This window comes from Aptenodytes patagonicus, chromosome 23 (assembly GCF_965638725.1).
Source record: "Aptenodytes patagonicus chromosome 23, bAptPat1.pri.cur, whole genome shotgun sequence".
NCBI classification, from domain to species: domain Eukaryota; kingdom Metazoa; phylum Chordata; class Aves; order Sphenisciformes; family Spheniscidae; genus Aptenodytes; species Aptenodytes patagonicus.
Window position 1 is genome coordinate 5,277,367 of NC_134971.1, and position 24,521 is coordinate 5,301,887.

Consider the following 24,521-nt stretch of genomic DNA (forward strand, 5'->3'; position numbering starts at 1 on the left):
TTTTCCTTCCCCTTGGCGTCGAGCAGAAACGCGTGTGTTGGTTTATTAATATCTGAAGTCTTGCAGAGCGGGGAAAGCCGTTTCTCATCTGGCCCTAGAAGAGCTGGCAGCTCTCCGCCGTGGGAAGCGGGGAGGGAGGGAGGGTGCTGAGCCGGGGCTAAGGCGCATCCCCCCCTGCCCGTGCTCCAGGGTCTTCCCTTGTTGTCCCCAGGTGAGCGATGGGAGCCTTACGGTGCTCTCCATCAGCCGGGAGGACAGGGGTGCCTACACCTGCCGGGCGTACAGCATCCAGGGGGAGGCTGTGCACACCACGCGCCTGCTCGTTCAAGGTGAGATCTTCCACCCGAGCCTCTCCGGCTTGTCCTCAGCCGCTGCCGTCCCCGGGGGGCTGGGAAGGGGGCTCCCATGGATGGAACTCCATGGACCGCAGGGATGCGGTGCTGCCCCGAAGCGACACTCTGACCTTGGGGGCTTGGCGTCGTGCCGGCTGCCCCGTGGCTCCGCATCCCGTTTGTAGGATGGAGGAATCCACTTAATTGGGGCACCACGATGGCCGTGCTGAAGCGGCTGTGCCGATGAACAGCTGGGCCCCGATGGCGGCTTGGTTTTGTTTGGGAAGCAGGGAAAGGATTGAGGCTGTCACAAAGCGCTTCGTCAGATAGCGGTGATGCATGGCAGGCCTCCTGCTCCTCGCTCCCTCTTTTATTAAATAAATCCTTAATTAGGTCAACAGCTACCAGCAGAGAGAGGAGCGTGGGGTGTCCTCTGCTCTGCTGTGGACGCTCGCTGCTGGCTCCTGGCAGTTTGCTGTTTTCCCCCTGGATTTTTCCTGCGGGTGATGTGATCCTGGAAAAGTGCTTGGGATGAAGGGAGGTGTGAGCTCGTGTGCCCTGGGAGAAGCAGAGCCATGCGCCATGGGTGCAGGGCCCCCTCCCCAAAGCTGCAGAGATTAGGGGAAAGGGTTGGCAATAACAGGGCCACCGTGCTCTTCGAGGTCAGCCCCTGCGCCCTGTGATCCCGGGGGATTGGGGCCAGCTCTGCTCCGGAGCCCTCCAGCAGCTCCCAGCCAATGATGCTGTGACGGAGCTGAGCCTGAGCAACCTTTGTGGGGACACCTGTACCGGTGGGGGTGACGCTTTTCTCTCCCCCCTCCAGGACCTCCCTTCATCGTTTCCCCTCCGGAGAACATCACGGTCAACATCTCCCAGGATGCGCTCTTCACCTGCCAGGCCGAGGCGTACCCCGGGAACCTCACCTACCTGTGGTACTGGGAGGAGGAGAACGTCTACTTCAAGAAGTGAGTTTGCAGCCAGCGGGGCGATGCGTCCTCCTCCTCCTGCTCCCAAATCGTGCTGGGGCCACTGACGGGGTGGGCATTGCCCCTGGGGTCTCCCTGCGATCCTCCTCCCCTCTTCTCTCATAGCGACCTGAAGTTGAGGGTGCGGATCCTGATCGATGGGACGCTGATCATTTTCCGTGTCAAGCCAGAGGATGCTGGAAAATACACCTGTATCCCCAGCAACAGCCTGGGCCGCTCGCCATCAGCCTCTGCCTACCTGACGGTGCAGTGTGAGTGCGGGCAGCGGGGCCCTATCCTGAGATGTGGGGCTGGGATTGATAATACCAGTCTCTGAGGCAGTCCCAGAGGCTCTGTTGTCCTGGTGTGATGCTAGGAGGCTCGGGTTGATGTGACAGCAGCCTTTGGATGAGCATGCAATCATCCTCAGCAAAAGGCTGAGAGCATCCCACGTGTGCTTGTAGGGTGTGGGCAACAAGAAAGCAAATAGCCTGAGCATCCTGAGCGGCACCGCTCAGCTGGGACCAGCGTCCGCCTTCGATACCAGTGGTTTTTGACTAGATGGGCGTCTTCCCACTGCTGCCAGCACGCTGTCCTCATCGGCTGCCTCGTGTCGGGCAGGGAAACACCAGATCAGGGTTCTCAGTCTCAACTACCTGCTTGTATTTTTTGGTATTTATTATGGGGGCTTGTTCCTGCGGCGTGGTTTTTCTGTGAGCCCAGTAGCTTTGTGTGTCATATTTCTCAGGCGGTAACTGATCTAAACAAGCGGAGGAGAAGGGGCTGTAGCAGGAGCGTTGCTTCCCACGCCTGTTCTCTTGGGCTCCCCGGGTGGTAATGGGCGGTGTGCTACCCGCGTCCTGTGGCATTTGACAGTAATGGCCTCAATTGCTGCTGCTCGCAATTGCAATATTGCTCTGCTGTAAAAGACTGCAGCGGTTTTATTTTACAGTGAAAGACAGGCTTGAGCAAAGCGGGCTCGCGACTTGGGTTTTGAAGGCTGCCTTAGAGCTCCTGCCTGTAGTCCCAGTGCTGGTTAGTGGGAAGCCCCACGCCAGCGGGGAGCCGCTATGAGAAGGGCTGGTAGGTCCGAGCGTTTCCCTGTGGGGATGGATGAAGGGGCAGGGGGTCGGTGTGACTGGTGCCGTGCCCAGGCAGAGACGTGATTCGGGGCTTGGATGCGCCCGGCTGGGTGGCTCTTTGGAAAGCGTGTAGCCTCAGGCCATTAAATCTGCCCTACCGCTAATCCAGGACCACTTGTCAAGGCTGATAGCTGTTAAAAATAGCTCTAATGGCAAGAAAAACAGCGTTTGGACAATCGGCCATTCAGTTGGCCCTGCGAGGCTTCGGCGCGAGGAGGTGTGCTTGGCTTTTTTGTGCTGCAAACCCCCTTTCCTCCGGAGCAAACCTTCTCATCTGTACCGGGGCTGATGCCTCGGGACGGAGGCTTCCCACGCACCCACCGAAGCAGCCGTCGGATGGGGACACGGCTCTGGGTCATTAGTGAGCCGGGCTGGCCCCCAGCCAGTGACCTAGTAGTGAAAGGCTCGATCCCATTACCCTCTCTCATGCTGCCGAAGCCCTTGATTACATTTCCTAAGAGGTGGAGTCAAGTGGAGGGGGGTTAGAGCCTGCTCTATATGCAGCGCCTGGCAGTCTGGGTTACGGTGCTGTTGCTGGGGACGTGCCGTTTTGGGGAGCGGTTGGGGTTACATGTTTCAGCAGGGAGGGAGCAGAGCGCCCAAACTTGGTGGCTTTCGCTGTCCCTCATCCCTTCCTTCTAAACACCTTATCTTCATTCCCAGCTTTGCGTTTTTGCATCAGCAGCGCAGGGATGCTGCACCCCCAAAAAAATGCATTCATCCCTTAATGCAGCGTAAGCCCCATCAAGATTTTTGCGTAACGTCGCGCTGCCAGTGTCTAGACAAGATTGTAGAAATACTCGCTCTTCTTATTAAAAGTAACTTTTTTTTTTAAAAAGCTTCTTATTAAAGAAAGTCTAGATTCTTTCCAACCCACTCGCACTTAATTAAAAAGCTCTTAGAAGCACTGTTAATGACACATTCTAGAGTGGAGGATTGTGAGACGCCTCGCTGTGTGGGTGGTGCAGCGCGGGGGGGTTAGGTACGTATTTTAAGCTTTTGCATCCCCTTGGAAAGGGTGGAGGTGGCTGATGCTCGACGTGACCCCGCCTCGATGAGGCACGAGCTGCGAGTACAAACAGATAGGAGGTAAAGGGCCCACGGCAGCCCAGCCGTGGATCCCTTCTCCCACCTTGGTTGCTGCAGTTGGTGTGTTTTAAGGCTCGGGAGATGCAATAGTTTTCATCGCTGGTGTGCAAAACCAGGCTGCAGGGCAGGCGGGTGGCTTGCTGGGTGTGCGCTGTGCATGTGTCCCGCAGGCTGAGCGTGATGGAGCAGCTTGGGCTTCAGCAGGACGCAAGTCGGTGTGGATGTGAGAGCAGGAGTACTTAATGTTTCTTTTTAACTGCAGCTTTTAATGAGCCCCAGGTAGGAACACCCTGGGCATGAGTAAAGCCTCCCAGACGTGCCAGGTATTACAGTGGATTTGCGTGTAGCAAGCCTGGAGATAACAGCCTGTGGGAGCCAAGGTGGTGTTTGGGTTTGGAATTCATTACAAAAGCGATGTAAATCCTCTGAAGCCAGGTGGTGGGGGAGAGATGGGCTCCTTCCCTGTGCTAACATGGTGGTTCTGCTCTCCCAGATCCTGCCCGTGTGGTGAACATGCCCCCCGTCATCTACGTTCCCATCGGGATACACGGATACATCCGCTGCCCGGTCGAGGCAGAGCCCCCGGTCACTCTGGTCAAGTGGAACAAAGACGGACGTCCCCTACGAATCGAGAAGGTAACGAAGCCCCCAGGGAGGGTCGCGTGGGGGCACGGAGAGGTTCGGACCCTTGTGTCCTCTGTGAACGCCAGTGAGCGTCACTGGGCACCCTGCCCGCTGTCAGGAGAGAGGGAGCCCCGTGGGAGGGATGACACTGCTTTTCCTTATCAGCTGTGGGCAGAGTTAATTTGGGTTCTTGCGTGCGTGGAGCCCAGGGCGCCTGTAGACAGGCTGTCTGCGTCTCCCAGACCTAATGCCTGCTGCCCTCTAAAGTGACCTCCTGATGGCCCTGGTTTTTTTTCCCAATGGCAACTGGTGGTTAAAGGACCCTTTTAACAAGTCTCTGTCTTGATAGTCTGAGCAAGGATATTAGCCATTAAATATTTAAAGAAAGCGCTCAGTATTTTAAATTTTTTGCTTAAATATTAACGATCCAAAATTTTAATTCCATTTAAACCTGTTGCTGCTGTGGGTTCCTGGCCCTTGGTGCCCTCAGCCCCTCGGGTGGAGTTGTCTCCTTGGTGCCACCAGGACGAGTTTTACTTAGGGTGTGATAGATTCTGATGTTAAATCTTTTGGGCTACTTGAAGAAGCCTGCCTGTGTGTATGGCGGAGAGCAGCCGCAAGATAAACCTGCGTGTCGTTGGGTGCGTCCAGAGCAGGGCAACCCTTCCCAGGAGGGCTGCGTTTGGACGGGCTGATCTTGCCCATGTTTCCTCTCTCTGCAGTCGAGGAGATGGCTTGGATGCTGGGAATTGAATTGGGCGCCTCCCGGGGACGTGACAGCCGCCCTGGGCTTAGGTGGGGGGCTTGGCTGAAGGGAAAATAGTAAGCTGTGGTGGGTGTAGGATAAGTCAGCTCCCTCTTTCTCACCGCCGCAGTATTCTGGCTGGAACCTGCTGGAAGACGGGTCAATCCGGATAGAGGAGGCAACCGAAGATGCTCTCGGCACTTACACCTGTGTGCCTTATAATGCCCTGGGTACGATGGGCCAGTCTCCCCCTGCCCGACTGGTACTGAAGGTAACTTGTCTGCTAAAATCCTTGCTCTGCAGCCGGCAGATTTGTGCCGCAGGTTGTGTCCTCCCGTGGGCTGGTCCCATGCTGAGAAGAGCTCCTGGGGTTGTGCGGGGTGCTGGAGTCCCAGGCCAGGTGGTGTGAATGTGTGGGAGCTTTGTGGAGGCATCTTACGCTGTAGTTAGGCTTTTTTACTATGGATTTTGCAATGTGCGTGTCACTCGTTCTGCCTTCCTGTTCAGCCCAGCGCTGCAGGGGAGCATGAGGAGGATTTTTTCCATGCTGCTTATTTGGTGGTTAATTCTGTGCAGAAATTGAGGTTTTACATTGCTTTTCTGAGCGCTTTATGAAGTGGCCTGAAGAAGGGCTCTGTGCCCCCAAACTTGCCCGCTTTTTCCACCTGCATGACTTGGCTTAGCAAAAACCTATTGCCTCTTGCTCTGAGCCTTGTCTCTTACCTGTGCTGAGAAAGGCAAACGCGGGCCCTTGCAAGCATCCTGGAAGGGGAACAGCAGAGGCTCGAGCGTGAAGGCGCGTCTACGCTGCGGGCAGAGGTGTGCTTCCCACCAGGACAGGCAAACCCTGAGTGCACCCTGCCTGGCGCAGCTGGAAATACCCCACCGGAGCGGCGGCATGGGTTTTGGCACAGGCTGGGCCACAGCCGGTGTATGATGAGTATAAAGCTTTGGTAGCACTGGACCAGGGTAGTTTGATGAAACATGTCCCTGGGATGGCCTTTTTGCCAACAAAACACTTAGCCCTGCTGACCCGGGCTTGGGTTCACGGAGGATTTTAATAAATGGATGATTTGAGCTCTAGAGACGTTCTGCATGCTCGTGCTGCGTGCGGAGCCCGAGGCGTGCTGGGCTCCCGATGCGGTTCTCGGCGTGGCTGGGATGGGAGCTGCTGCCTCTTCCTTCCCTGAATGAAAAGTCCTGTGCTTGTGAGCGGCGGTGATTCATGGTGTCTCGCTGAGGTTCACATGATAACGCTTTGTGTATCACAGACACAAACATCCGCTAAGATGGCTGCAGAGTCGATGAAATCAGGTTGATGTCTGATGCGATGTGGGTGGTTTTTATTCCTGTTTACCTCCTTAAAACTTAAACAAGATGCCCTAGTGCAGCAGCTCTTTGGAGAAAACTTCCCTCCGGGTGTGTAATTTGGTGTACCATAGAGCCTCCGTGCTCCGCCACGGCTTTCCTTGAAATGCCTCAACCTTACCCAAACCGGTGATTCATTTGTTTTGGAAAAGGGCTGGTTTTGGTTGTGGGGAGCCGCTCGCGCACGGTGGGAGTCGGCGCGGGTTGACGCTCCTTGCCTTTTCCCTTGGCTGCAGGACCCCCCCTATTTCACGGTGCTACCAGGCTGGGAGTACAGACAGGAGGCAGGGAGGGAGCTGTTGATTCCTTGCGCTGCTGCCGGAGACCCCTTTCCCATCATCGCCTGGAGAAAGGTACCCGGCCTGCCAGACAAATCTGCAGTGCCTTTGGCTTTTGGTGAATATTGCAGACAGAGAAGCCACACTCTGTCCCGGTAAGAACAAACTGCAGGTACAGCTGCTTCGCTTTGGGCTGAGCCACTGCCGTCCTGTCCCGCAGGTGGGTGGGGGAAGCCCGGTTTGTGGCCACCGAGTACCTTAATCCCGTGAAACTGTCACGGCAGCATCTGCAAAGCTGAGCGCTGCCCTGGCCCCCCCCTCCTCTTCCTTGCCGGCGCTGCCCGCAGGACACCCTCCTCCTTGCCTGCCTGCAAGGTGGTCACCGGCAGGATGCGGCAGCCCTGGTGATGCTGTTCCTGCAGCACGGACGTCCCATGGCGGGAGGGGACGCGCTACTGGAGCGTGTCCAGGGGTCTCTTGGCTGCATTTTGGCAAGGGGCTGGACCGGTCAGTGGCTGCTTTGCTGCCTGGTGACTTCAAAGACCCTGGGAAGAAGCTGTTTTAATGATGCTGGACTGGACATAATGATTTCAGGATGTCCCTTTCTGTAAAGCAGGGTAGGGTCTGGCGTGGTGGCACAGCCTGGGAGCTACCAGGGCTTTCTAGTCCTCCTCCAGCCTTCCCTTCGCTTCCCACCTTCACTGATCCCATAGGAAAGCCACTGTGCAGGGGACCTCCTGGGCATTTTGTCCCCCCTGTCAGGATCTTCTTTCCAAGCCTCCCGTCCCCTTCTTAGGGCTCCTGAGAGTGAGTGGGGTCCCTGCATCGCCCAGTGGGCACTGTCCTCAGTCCTTGTGGTGTGAGATGCTGGATCTCTTTGAGTTCCTTTTACCAGCCCAAGGAGGACCATGACTTGCACAGATTGCAAGTGAGCTACCTAAAACTTGTTGGCTATTTAGTCTTTTTCTCCATCTTATTTTTCTCTCCCCACCCCTCACCATTCTTATTCAGGTTTCTTTTCAACCCCTCTTGTGCCTTCTGGCGGTCTTCCTCATGTCATGACTCTGGGCTTATCCCCCCCTGACTCCAGTCGGGGCTGGCTTGGGCTGGGCTCAGTTTCCCAGTGGCAGAAGCAAGCTCCCTCGCTCCCCGTCAGCCCACCAGCGCTAACCAGTCTCTTGAAGGATTCCTGAAGACTTGGGCTTTGCACTGGTAACCGCACGTGCCCGTCTGTTCCTCTGCTCATCCTGCATGGCATCGAACCGTGGGTCCCAGTGTCGATGGGCAGAGGCCCCTGCGTGAAGAACATCTGAAGAGGACTCAGGACAACGTGGGATTTGCACAACCTTGGCTGATGGGCGTAGACATGAGTTGTTACAAGATCCATCTTTCTGCTTGGCTTGAGAGCTCCCGGGCACCTCCACGCACGCCATCCTCCCGTGTCCCCGTGGGGCCCTGGCTGCCCAAACCTCTGTCATGAAGGGTCCTGCCTCTCCTCTGCCGCTGGCTGAGGGGCAGTTTGGGCACCTCCTGGGGCAGGCGGTGCCTTCCCTGGCCTGGGAGGGTGTTTGCCAGGGGTGGCCGGTGCACCTTCCTCGTAGCGGTTTCAGCTTTGGATGCTGGAGGTTGAGCCCTGGCTCAGGGCTCGGTGTCTGTGCGAGTGCCGTGGGGTTTTCCGCTTGTGTGTGAGTGCTGAGCATCAGCCTCCCTGACGCATGCCTCTCGCGTTGCCCCGCCAGGTCCTCTCGAAAACGGGGGAACCGGCTACCTTGCCACGACTGGAGAGACCAGATCCCTTGCTGGTGGCCGGCGGTGTCCCCTGGGCCGTGCAGGTAGCTTAGTGACCCCGATGCCACCTCGCCCTGCCCTGCAACCTGCTTCTGAGTCGTGTTTTTTTTCTCTTTTTGCCCGGCTCCCCCTACTCCTTGCCCAAGGTAGGGAAGCCCAGCAGGAGCAAGCACAACACACTGCCCGGCGGCACCCTGCAGATCCGCTCCCTCGGCAAGGATGACCATGGCGAGTGGGAGTGCATCGCCACCAACGTCGTCGCAAGCATTACTGCCAGCACCCACCTTACTGTCGTAGGTACGGGCAGGGGACGGGTCCCTGGGGACGGCCGGTGGCGGGTCCCTGGGTAGGGTCCCCCAGGCAGCGTGTCGGCAAGGCAGGAGATGGGGATGCTTCCTGTGAAAAGCAGTGTCTCCTTTAAATCTTGTTTACTAGTGGTGCTGCCTTTTTCTGCTCTGTTATTTTGGCCACCTGTGGACGCACTGTCCTGCTGCTATTTTTAGCAGGAATTCCAGGTGGCCTTTGCTTGGTGCAAGGGGAGTCCTCTCAAATCAGAGCTGGGAGCAGACCCCTTCCAGCCCCCTTGCCTTTGCCGGCCAGCGCGTGGTCTTGCTCTTCTTCAGCCATCCCTCTCTCTTCGCAGGCACAAGCCCTCACGCCCCGACCAGCGTGCACGTTGTGGCCGCCATGACCTCAGCCAACGTCTCTTGGGAGCCCGGCTACGACGGTGGATATGAGCAGACTTTCTCAGTTTGGTACGGCCCTCTGTGAGTCATCCCGGCATGCTTTGCTCTCTGCTTCTTTTCCTTTCTAGCCGACCCGAGCTTCGAGCAGCTGGGGGGAGGAGGGTGGTGAGGGCAATGTGCCCGGCTTGGTGCCCATGGGCATTGCGGGGCTGAGCTCCCGTTCGATGCCTTGGAGAGATGGGTGGTGGTGGGATCATGTAGTTCCCGTGTTTCCTCTCCCTTCTGTGCTAGCCAGTACCTCTGTCTGCCCCAGCAGGTTTTGCTCTGCTTATGGTGCAAGGGAGACGCTTTGCATTCATGTAACTTTGCCTCTGGCATCTAATTTCAAGATAAACTGTTTATGAAGCTTAACAGCCAGGGAGAGGATGGAAAATGCAACCTTTATAGAGTGCGTCCTGGAAGAGCTGTGACTAAGCAGAAATGATCTCTCCTTGCTCTGCGGCTCCCTGGAGGTGCTTAAATCCCAGCTGAGTTCACAACCAGCCATTCTGAGATGCTGGCCGGGTCTGAGCCTCGTGGGGCTTTGCTCCCATTGCCTCTGTGCTACCCGGTACCCAAAGCCAGCGGGTGCATCCCGCCTTCCCGCAATGGGGCCGGGCTCGGCCCTGCTGGCTTTCCCCTGGGGTAAGGGAGGGTGAAATGTAGCTGCAGCGAGGTCGGGATTTTCTTTGGGCTCTGCGCTTGCTCTTGTCATCTTCTTCTGAAGAGCCATCCTTGCAAACGTGGAGGGGATGGCGCCTTCCCTTCCCACTTCTGGGGCTGGCATTCTTCAGCCTTTCTTCTCATTCTCTCTTTCCTTCCTTGCCTTAATTTACCCCGATGGAGACTGCTGATAGAGTGGAGATAGGGTAGACGCTGCTTGTAATGATTTCTGCTCTGCTCCAGCCCGGGGCTGGACACTCGCGGCGTGGGGCTGGACAGTCTGTCGGGAGATGGAAGGAATGGAGAGAGCAGAGGGGGGAAAATGAGGGAGCGAGCGGAGCGGTGCAGACCTTGCTCTGATGAAAATGTCCTTGGGAAGGAGTGGTTAAACCTCTCTGCTCTGGAGATGTGGCTCACCTTGGAGGGGGATGGCAGCTGCTGCTGCTCTTGCTCTGCAACCTGCTGCCAGGTTCCTGCCTCCTCGAGGCTCTTCCAGACTCCACACTGGGGAGAGCAGCCAGCAGCAGAGAAGGGCGTTTGCACCAACCTTGCCTTAGGGAATTTACAGGGTGCTGTGGGGACCTGGGATAGGGAGGCAGAGACCTGTCTTGCCCTGACTGTAGGGTGTGAGCCCTGGGACTTGTGCTGCTCCCTGGGACCAGGGATCTGGGACGGTGCTGAGTCATCTAGTGCTGTCCGGAGAGCTGGACATCTGTGCGTTTTCCTCCCTGCTGTGGCTATGAGATGCTCAAGCAAAACATGGCTTTGCCTCCTGTGGAGTTCATGCTCTCCTCCCGCTTCTGCGGCGGTTGATGCTGGAAATGCAAACCCGGCTCTGCGGGGGCGGCCAGGGCCACCACAGCATCCCGCCTGCATATGTGCTCTCCCTCGGCAAGGGCGGTCTCCCGTCCCCGGGGGCGATTAGTGCTGCATTTACCCTCCGCTCTCCCCACCCTCAGCCCCTTGCCGTTGCCTGCCTGCCCGCAGCAGCGCTGGGGAGAAGGGATGCGAAGGCGGTGGGGTTAAATGCCGCAGGGAAACCCACTCCGGGCGACAGGCTGCTCCGCTGCCCTCCATGGCTCTGCTGCGGCAGCGGGGGAATCCTGGGAGCTGTAGTCCCAGCCAGAGCCGCGGTGATACAGAGACTTTCCTGCCCGCAGCCGCTCGGTTTGGTGGAGGCACGCTGCACATGCATGGCTCTCCGCCGACTTGCTTGTTTCCATAGCTTGCTGCTGCTTCTCCTGCCTCACCTTTTGCTCCCTCTACAGTGGCGTTATTTGTCTTTGCTCCATCTTTTACTTCCTACTTGGTGGATTTACCTGGCTGTATGCCAGTGGCTACAGATATGCCCGCTTATCTATGCAGAATAGACCGTCTGCAGTAATCCTTCCCAAATCCTCTGTGGACACCACCGAAACCTGCAGCCAAGGGCTGGGACTCCCTAAAGCATCTCTCTAACGTTAGCGCTGATACTTGCAATATCATTGCAGCGCGGTGATGCTGCTTCGGGACATGGGGCTCTTTCACTGTGGTGCTTCCCGGCAGGGTTATGGCTCGTGGAGGTGGCTGCACGCTCACGTGTACTGGGGTCGCACTGGGACGGCTCTGGGAGCTTCTTTCACCCTGGGTTTGTGGGTTAGACCCCAGCAGAAAGGCTGTGTCCTGCGTTCCCCGCAAGTGCCTCCACTGCACTGCCAAACCCTGAGTTGTGCCCTGGGCTGTGCTGGCAACCCCTGACTTGTGCAAATATGGCAAAAATGGTGATTTAGTTAAATGTCTCTTGTGGGATTGCACGTACAGGGCTACAGCCGAGGGAAAACTTGGCTCTGGCTCGGGAGCTGTTGAGGTATAAATGGGAACAGGGCCCATCTCCTGCTCCAGCCGTCCCCTTTGCAGCACCCACCCGAGTAAAAATGTGCCAGCTTCCACTTTTGCCCATGGGAATCTGATGGAGATAACCTCAGGGCAGGGCTGTTGGCACTGCTTTTGTCCCTGACCCTGCTCAGAGGGTGCAGGTGGTGCACGGCAGAGGGGAGGGCTGGTGGCAGTGTCCGTTTGAGCCGGGGGATGCTGGTGTGGCACAACAGGACGGTGCCCCGTGCCTGGCAGTCCTCGTGCGTGCCGTCCCCGAGCCAGCTCTTGGGTGGCGAGTGGCTGCCCCACGTCCATACACATCGCTGCTGTCAAACCAAACCATCGCTCGGGAAAGCTCCATTTTTGCTCGAGAAGTTAATGCTGCCTCTTTGTCCTCCCTGTCGAAGGCACCTTTTCTGAGGATGCTCCCTTCTCTCTTGGCAGGATGAAGAGAGCCCAGTTTGGCCCCCACGACTGGCTATCTCTCCCTGTGCCAGCTGGTTCCAGTTGGCTACTGGTGGATACCTTGGAACCAGAGACTGCATACCAGTTCAGTGTCTTGGCTCAAAACAAGCTGGGTACCAGCTCCTTCAGTGAGGTGGTCACTGTGAACACTCTAGGTAGGTCCTCCACGGGCACAAGGGGAGGAGGGGGAAGGGATTCAGGAGGTCTGTGGGGAGAAGTGGTCCTTTGCCTTGGTCCATGTGTCCTATCTGCTGGGGACGGAGATGGTGATCGGCAGCGGTAGTTTCCAGCCACGTAGAAGATAGTTCACAGAGGGTCCTGGATGAAACTTGTAGACTTTGCTGGGTGCATGAGGCTCCTGAAAGCTTGTCCTGAGAGACAGCATGGGAGAGCTGTACTGTACCAGTCACCTTTCAGATCTTCCTTAAGTTCAGCTGGGGTCAGGAGGTATTAATAGAGCACAAAATCACTTGTGCGCAGCTCAGAGCGGGAGCTAACACAGAGGGCCTTGCGCTGGTACCTGCCTTGGGGCTGTCTCGGGCAGAGGTGGGAGGAAGCAGGAGGCTTTCTAACGCTGTGCCCCCTTTCTTGGAGTCACTGCATCGTTAGTCCCCTGCTTTTTGGAAGGCCACTTTTATGCTCTCTTATCTCAGAGATACGTGTCTGAGACGTGCCCTAAACTCCTGGAAGGTGGGAACTGCCGCTGCCGTGGTGGTCCGTTTGGCTGCCGATGGGGCACGTGTGGGAGAGCATCCTCAGCGCTTCCCGTCTCAAAGGTGTCCCTGTCCCATTTGCTCTGTCTCCAGCATTCCCTGTAACAACTCCAGAGCCTCTGGTGTTGGTTACCCCACCGAGGTGCCTAACAGCCAACCGGACACAGCAAGGCGTCCTCTTGTCGTGGCTTCCTCCTGCTAACCACAGCTTCCCCATTGACCGCTACATCATGGAGTTCCGCGTCGCAGAGAGGTGGGAGATCTTGGACGATGGCATCCCGGGGACCGAGAACGAGTTTTTTGCCAAGGACTTGTCCCAGGTAAGCAGGGGCTGCCCACACCATACCTCTGGTGTTGCGCTGTCTGCTGCAGCTCTGGGGAAGCTTTTGGGGTGGCTCGGTCCCTGTGCTGGGGTCATCAAGGAGCTGGGCAAGGTTGGAGGCTGCAGTAGGGGACTTGACGGATGTGCTTGGTATTTCAGGACACCTGGTACGAGTTCCGGGTCCTGGCGGTCATGCAGGATCTCATCAGCGAACCCAGCAACGTTGCTGGCGTGTCCAGTACAGGTAAGGGGTGGCTCCTTCTACCCCCAGCTGTGGGAGCATCTCTGCTTCTGCAGGTACCTGAGCTAGCACTCAGGACATGCATCAGTACTTGCTTACGACAGTGATGGCTGGTTTTGTGCTTTTGCCTGAGACGCTCGGGCTGTGAGCTGGACTGACGGACGCACGGTTATGATCAGTGTCTTGGGCACGCTGCTGGCCCTGTGCCGCCTTCCGATGCAAATGGACCAGTGGCACTTGGAGCAGGCAAGGACAAACAGCCCTATTTAGTCCTTCCCGCAGAGTGCAGCGTTGTCAGGTGTCCACCGGCGCAGAGTGGCAGCACATCTCGGCTCTGCAGGGTGCCCAGAGAACAAAGCTCCGACCGGGCAGTGCGCAGCCTGGAAATGGGAATGAAAGGTGCAGAGAGGGAAACGTAGCACTGCAGTGCAGAGTCCAAGGGGGGAAAAAAGCTTTGCAACAGGAGACTGCAACACGCTGCAGCTCGTGCACGTGCCCTGCACCCCCGTCCAGCTCAGAGGATGCTCCTCGAGCAAGGGACAGGCGTGGGTACGTGATTGTGATGGGGAAGGCAAGGGCAGCAGGAGGAGACGGGGATGCGGCGAACCCTGCTTTTATGGCTCTCGTGGAAAAGCCGAGGAGCCACCCAGCTCTGCTGCGTGCAGGAATGCAGCGGTCTCTCTCTGCCCCCAAGTGGTGCCGGCGCGGTGCGGAGAGCCTGCCTGCTGCAGGCTGCCTGCTTGCCTGCCCTTGCTCCTCTCGCACAATTTTTCTGATGGGGTTTGGCAAAGCCCACAGGGTGTGCGTGTGTGCGCCCCAGCCCCAGGCAGCTGCCCTCCCAGGCTGAAAGCCGGTGCTCCCGGCAGGCGAATGCGCGCTGACCCTGCTTGTGAGTGCACGGCAGGAGCGCTGGTGTGTGCAGGGTTTGCATCCGCAAATGGCCGCAGCTGAGGTCTGCTGGTGGTTCGGATGCGCTTGTGGTTAGCGAAGGGGTGTGATGAAGGTTCGGAGCCCAGTTTTCATTGAAGAGCTGACGTATGTTGCACTGATGCACAGGGGAAAATACCTTATGCTGCTACAGCCTGAGCTGCGGCGGGTTATCGGGCCGGGAGATAACTGCAGGTTTGGCGCACTTGTGTGCGCTTGTACATAAATGTGTATTTGTGTGGTGTGGAGGCTTCTTCCCTGGGGGGTCCATCAGCTAAGACATAAAGGTTTATCTGGTGTGAGGTTGCTAAATCCCTTGGCAGTGGCCTGCAGCAGTGCTGACTGCTCTCCCCAGGTGGGCTGGGTTGGAAGCAGGGTCTTTGCTTAGAGATTATCATTCCTGGTCCCAGTTGCCTTCATGCTGTGGTAGGTCCCTGGGGAAGGCAGCGGGCAGGGGTGTGTGCATAACACCTAATTGTTGTGTTTTTTTTCTCCCAGACGTATTCCCTCAGCCTGACCTGACAGACGAGGGTCTAGCCCGCCCAGTGCTGGCTGGCATCGTTGCCACCATCTGCTTCCTGGCTGCTGCCATCCTCTTCAGCACACTCGCCGCCTGCTTCGTCAACAAGCAACGCAAACGCAAGCTCAAGCGCAAGAAAGGTGAGCCCGTCCCCGGTGTGCTTCCTTCCTCCCTCCCGCCACCTCCTCATTTCTCCTCCCTGGTTGTGTTGTGGTGGTAACCTTCTTCCCTGTCTGTCTCTTCTTCCATCCGTGCGCGTCCTCAGGTGAAGCCCTGACTTCATCCCTCGGCTGTGCCTGAAAGCGCCCGTGGTCGGGAGCGGGAGAGGCAGGGTGGGTGAAGAGGCGACAGAGAAACTAGCCTGGGATTTCCGAGGGAGCGCTCTCGCGTGGTGATAACTCCTAGAGCCGGGGGTTTAGGGCTGGGGTGTCCTCTGGGCCAGAGATGGGGGGGACCGCTCACCTCCTTGAGGTCCCCCCGGAGCTGGGCCCTCCAGCTGCTTCCTGCCCAGCTCTGCCCAAGCCGGAGCGGGCAGTGCCCGATGGCCGCGCTAGGCTAGAGAAGACCCCCGCAAAGGAGACCCTACCGCTCTGCTTCCCGAAAGCTGGGACTGCAGCCGCCATGCAGGAGCGGCCGGTAGGGAAAAGGGCGGCTGGGGAGCCGGAGAGGGCAGGGGAATTGGCTCCTCTAGCCTGCGAGACTGCGGCAGCAGGATGGGCAGGACCCTGTGACGGGAGCTGTTTGTTGTCAGCAACCATTAAAGCACTGGAGCAATGAAACCTTGGCCTCTTGTTGAGTGTCTTTTGTTGTCTTGATGTTGAGTTTGTCTTGTCTCTGTCGTGTTGCGCCTCCTTAGTGTTCTCTCTTCTTTCCCCTTTTTATTCTCTTCCAGACCCTCCTCTCTCGATAACCCACTGCAGGAAGAGTTTGGAGTCCCCGTAAGTATCTGTCTTGGATGCAGCACCAGGCTGTGGGTCTTCAAGGTGCCTCCTTCCTACAGCTGTTGCAAGGCTCAAATGGAAATGTCTGACCTTGTTTGGTTGCTTCTGACGAGTTGTTTGGGGTGTTCGCTGAACTTGTGGGAACAAAATGGTTCACAAAAGACAAACGGGCTTTGGAGCAGAAAGCAGCAGGGACAAATGCGGCAAACTTTAAGCTAAGAGACGACCCTGTTGGATCTGCGGGCGTTGACCAAAGCTGGAGTTGACTGTGGAACTCAATTACACACCCAGCTTGAAGGGGCTCCGTAGGAGAAGGGCTAGCCTGCTGTGTATGGAGTCCTTCGTGCAAGCTCAGTGTAGTTTTTGAGTTATTCTCTGTTGGCTCTGGTTTTTCTTGGGAAATTCAGCGAATCTTACACCTGTATCTCTTCTTTTCCCATGAAGAGTGCCCCGCTGAAGCCTCTTTCCACATGTGCGCAAAGGTGGTGGATTGTGGTGCTGCAGTAGTCACAGCTCCTTGCAGAGCCCATCAAAAGCATGTATAGCTGCTAATCAGCGGGAGCATCTTCCCGATGTGAGCGCAAGAATCTGAGATGTGGACGCCTCATGCTTTGGCTCCTGGACTGTTGCAAAGTGTCCTGGTGCTGGTGGACCTTAATTTTGCTTTTTTTCAGTTCGTCCACTGCACTGAAATAACCATGCCTGCACTGTCTCTGTTGGATCTGCTACCTTTTGCCTTTCAATACTGTTTGTCCGAGGCTTTCTGGATAGGGATGAGTGAACTATTCGGAACCGCTCTGCCTTTTGAGGCTCTCAGCCTTAAGTTTGAGTGAGAATGGGGGGAAAAAGTTGGTCTGAAATGATCCATCAGCATCTCTAAGTGAGATGCTGAGTTCTGCGGGAGGGGGACGTTTGCCTGACGTCCCTCCTCTCGGGGGCTTTCCTGGGTGTGGATAGCTCAGGTTAATGTAGGAAACCTTTGAAGGAGTTGGAAGTGAGCTCTGGATCTGTCTTTTGTCCTGCTGGGGCTGTGGAACTTGTTGCAAGGCACTGGTGGAGCTTGTTGCAGGGTATTGGTGTGAGCTGCCTGCCCAGGGGAGGATGCTGAGTGTGCTGAGCTCCGCTCCCAAGGAGCGGGGATAATGTGCGCCGCTGCTGATTCTCTGGCCTGTGCCATGGCTGGGCAAGACTGCTGTCCTGGTTAGCCCCTGCAAATTTCTCCCAGCGGTTCCTCTTTTGAGAGCTGGTAGCACTTTGTTTTCTGGATCTGGCCGGCGGTTCTTCTGGGCGAGAAGACTTTCTTTCACCTCCGGGTGACTGTCCCCTCTCTCGGTTTTTCTCCCCTGTGGTCCAGGTTGTCTTCCGGCAAGGTGAGTCCCGAGAGCATCCGCACGCTCCGTCCCCCCTCGGAGTCCTCTGACGACCAGGGCCCACAGGCCAAGCGGATGCTGAGCCCCACCAAGGAGAAGGAGCTCTCCCTTTACAAGAAGACCAAGCGAGCCATCAGCAGCAAGAAGTACAGCGTCTCCAAGGCAGAGGCCGAAGCCGAGGCCACCACCCCCATCGAGCTCATCAGCCGCGGGCCGGACGGCCGCTTTGTCATGGACCCGGCGGAGATGGAGCCCTCCCTGAAGACACGGCGGATCGAGGGCTTCCCCTTCGTGGAGGAGACGGACATGTACCCCGAGTTCAGGCAGTCGGATGAGGAGAACGACGACCCCGTCGTCCCCGCCTCCGTCACAGCCCTGAAAGCCCAGCTCACCCCTCTCTCCTCCAGCCAGGAGTCCTACCTTCAGCCACCAGCATACAGCCCCCGGTTCCACCGGGCGCTGGAGGGTCCCGGTGCCCTGCAGGCCACCGGCCAGGCCCGCCCGCCGGCCCCCCGGGCTTTCCACCACCAGTTTTACGGTTACCTCAGCAGCAGCAGCCCCGGGGAGGTGGACCCGCCACCCTTCTACATGCCAGAAGTCAGCCCGCTGAGCTCGGTCATGTCCTCCCCGCCGCTGCCCCCCGAGGGGCCCTTCGGACACCCCACCATCCCCGAGGAGAGTGGGGAGAATGTCTCCAACAGCACGCTGCCCCTGGCCCAGACCCCCACGGGGGGCCGGTCCCCTGAGCCCTGGGGCAGGGCCGAGTTCCCCTTCGGCAGCCTGGAGCCGGCCCCCGCGCCGTTCCCCCACCAGCTCCAGCACTGCGAGGCGGCCGAGGGTGCCCAGCCCACCGGCTGCCTTCCTCGGGGGCCGCCCCCCTCCTCCCTGCAGGTGGTCCCCGCGTCCTACCCGGGCATCCTGCCCCTGGAGGCACCAAAGAGCTGGACCGGCAAGTCACCCGGCAGTGGCCAACCCTCTGTGCCCACCACCACCAAGTGGCAGGACAAACCTATGCAACCCATGGGATGTCAAGGGCAGCTAAGACATACCAGCCAAGGTATGGGCATACCCGTGTTGCCTTACCACGAACCGTCCGAGCCCGTCGGCCCCAGCGGCACAAGCACATTCAGCCTGGACACCAGGTGGTACGAGCCCCAACCCCGACCTCGGCCCAGCCCTCGGCAGGTCAGGAGGGCTGAGCCCAGTTTACATCAGGTGGTGCTACAACCTTCAAGGCTTTCTCCTCTGACCCAAAGCCCCCTCAGCTCCCGCAACAGCTCCCCGGAGCTGACCGCCCGTGCCCGGCCCCGGCCCGGCCTCATCCAGCAGGCGGAGGTGTCGGAGATCACCCTGCAGCCCCCCGCGGCGGTCAGCTTCTCCCGCAAGTCCACGCCGTCGACAGGATCGCCTGCGCCGAGCAGCCGGGGAGGCAGCCCCAGCTACCGACCTACCACCGCCTTCACCTCCCTGGCCACCGGCTACTCCGGCTCCCAGGGCTCCTCCCTGCCCATGGACACCATGGATGTTTTCGGAGACATCCCCTCTCCGAGGAGGGCCGGCGAGGAGATTCTCCAACCGGAGCCGACATCCACCACGGTAGCCGCCACGGGGTAAGTGCGTGAGCCCCGTGGTGCCCCCCCCGGCCCCCTCCCGGCTTCCCCCACCCTGCCTCACCCGCTCCCTCTGACTCCCTCCCCGCCATCGTCATCCCAACTCGTAGGGTCTCTCTGGGTGTGCTGCAGCATCCCTTTTGGAGACGGTGTCCCGCGGGCTTTGCTAGGAAGAGGCTGGTGCCATGGGCGCGGGTTGCATGGCCGCTGCCCAAGAGAGCTGGGTTTTAGGCAGGCGACCTTCCTGGTGCTGGTGGCGTGCTTGCCTCCTCCCCGGCTGCTCCCTTGGGAACCTGGGAGCACTGTGACTCGGGCTACGGGCCGTCTACCAGGCGTGCAAAGACCTGGCTCCTGGCTCACATAGGTAAGTGTCCTGGTGTCACTGGCGGTTGTTTCCTCTTCTAGCTGCTGGCTCTTGGCTTTCTTCGAACGTTAGGGCCGCCACTGCCGTGCCTCTGTCTTCCTCCTCTTCCTTCCCACGGAGTCTAGAGAGCTTTAATGCATGACAGAAACAGCTATCACGGTCACCGCCCCACCTGCAAAAGGGATGCTGCAGCCCCAGGACGCGGGCAGGGAGAGATCAAGGACTTAGCCACACCAGCAGCATGTCAGGAGAGGAGGAAAAATAAAAATAAACTAACCCCAGCGGAGATCGGGAGGCTGCCGGCACGCTCAGATCCTGCCCTAAAGAGGGATGTGGCTGCACTAGACAGTAGCGGCTGGTTTTCCAGGTACCAGGGTTGCTCCAGGCAAAAAGCGTCTCTCTCTCTCTCTGTATTCTCCTCTTTCCCTCCGTCTTTCACAGCACCTTAGACCCCGTAGCCGTGCTTTCGTCCCATCCTTTTGTCTTGCTTCATTTTGGCTTGTTGTCTGGCGGGGTTGAACCCCCCCCTCCGGCCTGTGGCAGAGGGGAGTCGGGGGGCCGGGGCATCCAGCCTCGTGGAGCCGGCGCGGTTAGAGGCATACGGAGAAGAGGCGTGTGTTTTGGGGAGGGGGGAGGCAGCGTTTCACCCCGCAGTGCCCTCTGCATTTCACTCCTGCCCTCTGGTACCTGGAAGCGTTATGGCCTTAGAAAACTCCTCCGGCACGGCTGGGGTGCGCAGTGGGAAGGAAGGAGGGCTCAGGGGAGAGGATGGGGAGGGAGAGGAGCTGAACGAGCCTGAAACGACTTCTGTGTGCCTCTGGAAAACACAGCTACGGAGCGGTGCAGTTAAGCACGTAGATGTAGGTCCATGTCTCCTAGCCAGGGCACCCCGAGGAGACCCAGCTCCAGGAGAGATCCGTGTTAGAGCAGCACTGTTGTCCGTGCTTTTACGCAGTGTATCCATTCGCTTTGATTATTGTTTTCTTTTCTTCTTTTCCTTTCTCTTCTGTTTCTTTCCCCCTTTCTTCTCCAGCCTCGTTTCGTTTGTGTTTCAGTTTGGTTTCTTTCCCTCCTTTTCCTTTGGAGTTGTTGACGTGCTGATGTGTTGCGGAGCTCGGCTCCTTGCGGGTGTTGATAACTGCTTTGTTTTTGATTAATCTCAGCTATCTGGGCAGTGTTGTCGAGACAAGCTTCTCCTCAGCTCAATAGGTAAGGGTGATCCATGTCCGAAAGGATGGTGTGGGCGCTGTGGAGGGTGGCCGGGAGCGGGGCATGAGAGGGGACATGGAAGGGGCTTTTCCAATACCATCTCTTCCTTTAAAGGGGAATAAGGAATCCGAAAACACTAGGAAACACCTCTGGACGCACAGTCTCTGTGGCTTTTGGGTTTCCCCTCCCAGCAGCATGCTGCTGCTCCCCTGCCTTCGGGGAGGCAGCAGGGCTGGAGAGCCCGGTGGCGGCAGCTGTGTCTTCATGTTGGGGTTTGGGATGAGCCAAGCTGCCATCTCCCCGTGGCCGCCCTTCCTTTCTTGGAGGACGGTGATACGTGGCACCCTCAGCCCTGGCAGGGCTTGCATGGCGCGAGGGTTGTGAGGTGTTAGGGAGGTGCGTGTTGAGGTGGGGTTGTCCCAACCGATCCAAACCAGGAGGAGCTCATGGCCACCCCCTGGAGCCTGTTAAAACAGCCACTTCTGGAGCAACCAGCTGCAGACACTGTTCTTGGAGGGGGGCTCCAAAAATCAGTCTCCAGTTGCTGTCTAGGACATGTAGAATTTAGTTCCCATCAGTACCTGGATCTGTTTTCTTCTTCCCAAGTCTTCTCAATCATGGAAGATGGGAGAAGTCTTTCTTTCAAGATGGACTGTATGGTTGGCAGCAGCGTAATTATAGTTTCAGGCTGCCGGTGAGGTGTTTTATCGTTCCCATCACAAGCGTAGTCATAGTAAAAGCCCTCCCTCTTTGAAATACTCCTTGGAGAAATCTTTAAGACTTTTTCTGATCCAGCTGTAATTAAACAGCCCTAAGCAGATCTTGAAAGACTCTCCCAAGAAAATACTTCTCAGGCTGCCTTCATGGGGCTGGTTTCCTTAGATGGCCATGGGCATCCCTGGAACTGGGACAGAGTAGTTGGGAGATGGTTTTCAGACCTTACAAGCAGAGAATGTCGCTAAAACTGCTAAAGCCAGATGGGATAACAGTCATTCCTGACCCCAAGGAGTGGGAATGCTGACCCATTTGGCTGTCAGCCAGGCTGGTTATGGAAGGAGAGGTGGGATTGTGGATGGGACCGTTTCTAGGGCTTGGCCATGCCCAAGCTTCCTTAGGACAGGTCTTATAAAAACTTAAGCTTTGCTGCCTTGGATGGGAAGAGTCAAGGTCCTGGCCGATGTTCTCCTAAAGCCTGAGGAGCCTTATTGGACTGGAAAAGAGCCTCACAAGAGAGATGAGATGCCTAGAGAAATCAGGTAGATGTTTCCAGAAGAGAGGAATTTCTCCAGCTGATGTGGAGGGTTGTCCTGGGGTGGGGAGAGCAGGAGAGGGGAGGAAGGAGTGTCAGGTCGTGGCGATGGGAGTGGGTATGGGATGGAGAGGAGCCATCCTCTTGGCATGGCAAAACCCCTCCAGTTTGAGCCTTGCAGCCTCCGAAGCTCTTAAGCGCTTGGCCACCTTCTTCTGTTTTCCCCTGCTGATCCCAGAGCAGGGTGTCCCATGAGGAGCAAAGCTAGCACCAAGCCTTGGTGAGATCTGGGCTGTGCCAGACTTCTCAAGAAATAGGGAAGCCCTCAGCAAGGACGTGGCTGTTTTCTCAATTCTTTTTCCGTGGTGCTTCCCTGCTCCGGGAGCATTAGAGACGTGAGTGAACATGGCCTTAGCACAGCAGAGGTGAGTCCAGGCTCACGTCCGAGTTTGGTGTGCCTCTTGCATAGATCCTGGCTGGCTCCTGTCTCCAGTGATGGGTGCTGCCATCTGATGGGGTTTCAGGAGCAGGGTCACGTTGCCCAGCAGGACGTTTGCTGAGGAGCAGCCGTGTGTCCTACTCCAAGATGCTGCCGGGGGTTGGAGTCACAGGAGCGACTCCAGAGTCATTATCCCCAAAAAGGAGAGGCCGGAAGAATAAATCTCACTTTAATAAGTGAGGAATCCTGTAAAGAGCCCAGCCAAGTAATTTCTTGATGATTTGGGGTCATAAAATTGTCAGTGCATGCGGAGCGCAGGGATTTTTATACCAGACCAGCCAGATTTCTGTACTGCAGTAATAAAAGCTGAGAGGAGGAGAGGGAGAGGCAGTTTGCAGGCTCGGTGGCGGCTGCAGCTGAGCCCCTGGCGCTGGGAGCAGGCGTGGGGCGGCTGTCGCACAGTGGCTTTGGCTGGGTGAAGGTTGGGTAGTTTTTACTGACTGGCAGAGATAAATGATGCCATTACTGAGTCGGCACGAGCAGTTTTCCCATCTTCTCCTCTTTGGATGCAGCGCGTGGTGATGCATCTCGTAATGGGGAAGAGGGGGCTGTCGTCTCCCTGCAGAGGGAAACCCAAAAACCACAGACAAGGCACCAAGCCCCCGTGCCCCTTGGCACTGCAGCCTGCCCCGGGTGGCCATCCTGGCCCCCCCCCCCCCCTTGCTGGGACAGCGCTGCCAATGCCGGGAACTCGGGCGCTTGGCCGCGGTGTAGCGTTGAGTGACGAAGGGACATCGGTGCCAGGCGTGCGGGAGGAAGAGCACCCCTCACTCCCAGCTTGAAAGAAAACAGGTTCCCCTTTAAAGACTGTCCATGTGCTGATCCTCTGCATGTGTTTCATGCCTCCTCCCGCTTGGAGAAGTTGTGAGTCCGCTTGTCTGAGTGCGTTTTTCTTTTCTTTCTTAATTATTATTATTTTTTTCTTTTCAGTCTCTTTAATTTACTTATATATTTTCTTACTCCTGTTTTTCATTTATCTTCCTCTCTTCCCCTCCCTTCCCCGTGACTGTATCCCCCTCTTCCTCTCCAGTCCGGCCCCTTTTCCCTCGCCCTCTCTCCCCACACCTCTCCTGTCAGCATGGTGAAGTCCGTTGTGTAGATGAGTTGTGGTGTCTGCAGACCCGTAGAAGGGACCCCCTTCTCCGGTGTGCTCCCTGCTGTGACCAGCCCCTTCCTCCCTCATCGCGGTGCCTTGGCGGCGGCGGCAGCAGCAGCTCTGGGACAAGGGGCCGTCACTGCTGTGTTTCTCTAGCACCTCTCACGCTGAAGGATCTCAAGCAATGCGCGATGGCATCCCCGGATGGAGGCAGCAGCCAGCACTGCCTCAGAGCAGAGGGGGAATTCCAACTTGCAGGACATCTCATGGGATTGTGCGGGACTTGAGCTTGAAATGGAGCCTCGTGTAGGCGAATTGAGATCTCCGTCTGAGTAGGATGAAGTGTGGAAGGACGCGGTGGCTGAGACATGGTGGGCTCTGGTCCAAGTGGATGCTCTAACTGGTCCAAACTATTCCTGGATGTCACTGTCTTGACTCAAGGAGAGAAGGAGACGGGGAACATGTGCTGTGAGACCTTCATGAGGTCAAATACATGTATTGTGCCCTTGAATCTCCCGGACCTTTCCTTTATGTGCGTTCCCCTTTTGGGTGGAAAAAGGTTAGTGATGGGGCCTTCGCCCTTACATCTTCGCTTTGTATGTGGAAAGACATTTGAAGAAGAGCAGCTGATGTGTGTCGGGTTGGATAGTTCTCCGCTAGCTACCTCCTCCTGTCCTGGGGCTCTCTGAGGTCCCTCGGTACATTTGTGGCCTCTCCAGTACCTCTCTGTCCATGCAGTTCAGACCCTTGCTCGTTCAGAAGGATTGTCCTTTGAAGACTCAAGGAAAACTGCTGCGCCGGGTGTTTGTGGCATCTCACAGATGGCTTGCGTCAGGAATTCACGTGTGCTTCTTGAAGCTCCTTTGCTTGGCTCTACACTTCTAGAAGAAGTTTGCCCGCCTCCCTGAACCTCTTGTCTGCTGGTGTTCAAGATCTCTCGTGCATGGGCAGCTGCCCAAAATGCTAACTCCGGGGGCAAGGAAGAGGCTTTTGGCGGAGCTTAAAATGAAAATAAATTTGAAAGACTCAGAGCCCTTTGAAGAAATAAAGGGTGGGTAGAGCAGATAAAATTTGGCTGGTGCATAGCATCGTTTCGTCCTCCACTGTATCTCTTCCTTGCCAGAGGTCAGACAGTATTTATGGTGACACATGGGTTCAGTGCGCTCGCTGTTTATATTTGTGTGCATAAATACAAGTCCAATTACGGAGAACTAGTGGAAATGAGCTTCAGGCAATTTCCTCATAATCCCTTGCGTAAATCTGTCTAATTTTGTCAACATGCCACAGTAGCATCTTCTTAGAAGGAAAAAAGAATGGAAAGAGCAAGAGCCTTTTACAAGTTGAGCTTTAATAATATTAGCAAAGTTGTCTGGACGGTGGGAACAGGCGGTGAAGACAGATGCTGATGGGCAGGATGGTGAC

General features: G+C 57.0%; 1 protein-coding gene across 9 annotated transcripts in view; it reads left to right on the forward strand.

Annotated features, from left to right (window-relative positions):
- The window catches only part of IGSF9B (immunoglobulin superfamily member 9B), a 43,852-nt gene that overhangs the window by 12,418 nt on the left and 6,913 nt on the right, over positions 1 to 24,521 (forward strand). For 3 of the 9 annotated variants that reach the window (XR_012997026.1, XR_012997025.1, XM_076358403.1), the window contains exons 5-19: positions 212 to 329; positions 1,156 to 1,297; positions 1,424 to 1,569; positions 4,022 to 4,164; positions 5,028 to 5,168; positions 6,502 to 6,618; positions 8,283 to 8,375; positions 8,478 to 8,628; positions 8,975 to 9,098; positions 12,018 to 12,193; positions 12,845 to 13,071; positions 13,233 to 13,317; positions 14,740 to 14,901; positions 15,654 to 15,699; positions 17,057 to 18,682. Coding sequence is in view for 6 of the 9 variants with exons in the window: in XM_076358403.1 (XP_076214518.1) it covers positions 212 to 329; positions 1,156 to 1,297; positions 1,424 to 1,569; positions 4,022 to 4,164; positions 5,028 to 5,168; positions 6,502 to 6,618; positions 8,283 to 8,375; positions 8,478 to 8,628; positions 8,975 to 9,098; positions 12,018 to 12,193; positions 12,845 to 13,071; positions 13,233 to 13,317; positions 14,740 to 14,901; positions 15,654 to 15,699; positions 17,057 to 18,682 (3,497 nt within the window). In the remaining 3 variants the exon portion in view is untranslated. Of the gene's footprint in view, positions 1 to 211; positions 330 to 1,155; positions 1,298 to 1,423; positions 1,570 to 4,021; positions 4,165 to 5,027; positions 5,169 to 6,501; positions 6,619 to 8,282; positions 8,376 to 8,477; positions 8,629 to 8,974; positions 9,099 to 12,017; positions 12,194 to 12,844; positions 13,072 to 13,232; positions 13,318 to 14,739; positions 14,902 to 15,653; positions 15,700 to 17,056; positions 18,683 to 19,087; positions 19,414 to 20,209; positions 20,256 to 24,521 lie in introns of all 9 variants that reach the window. The other 6 variants (XR_012997027.1, XM_076358407.1, XM_076358408.1 and 3 more) reach the window with 6 other exon arrangements.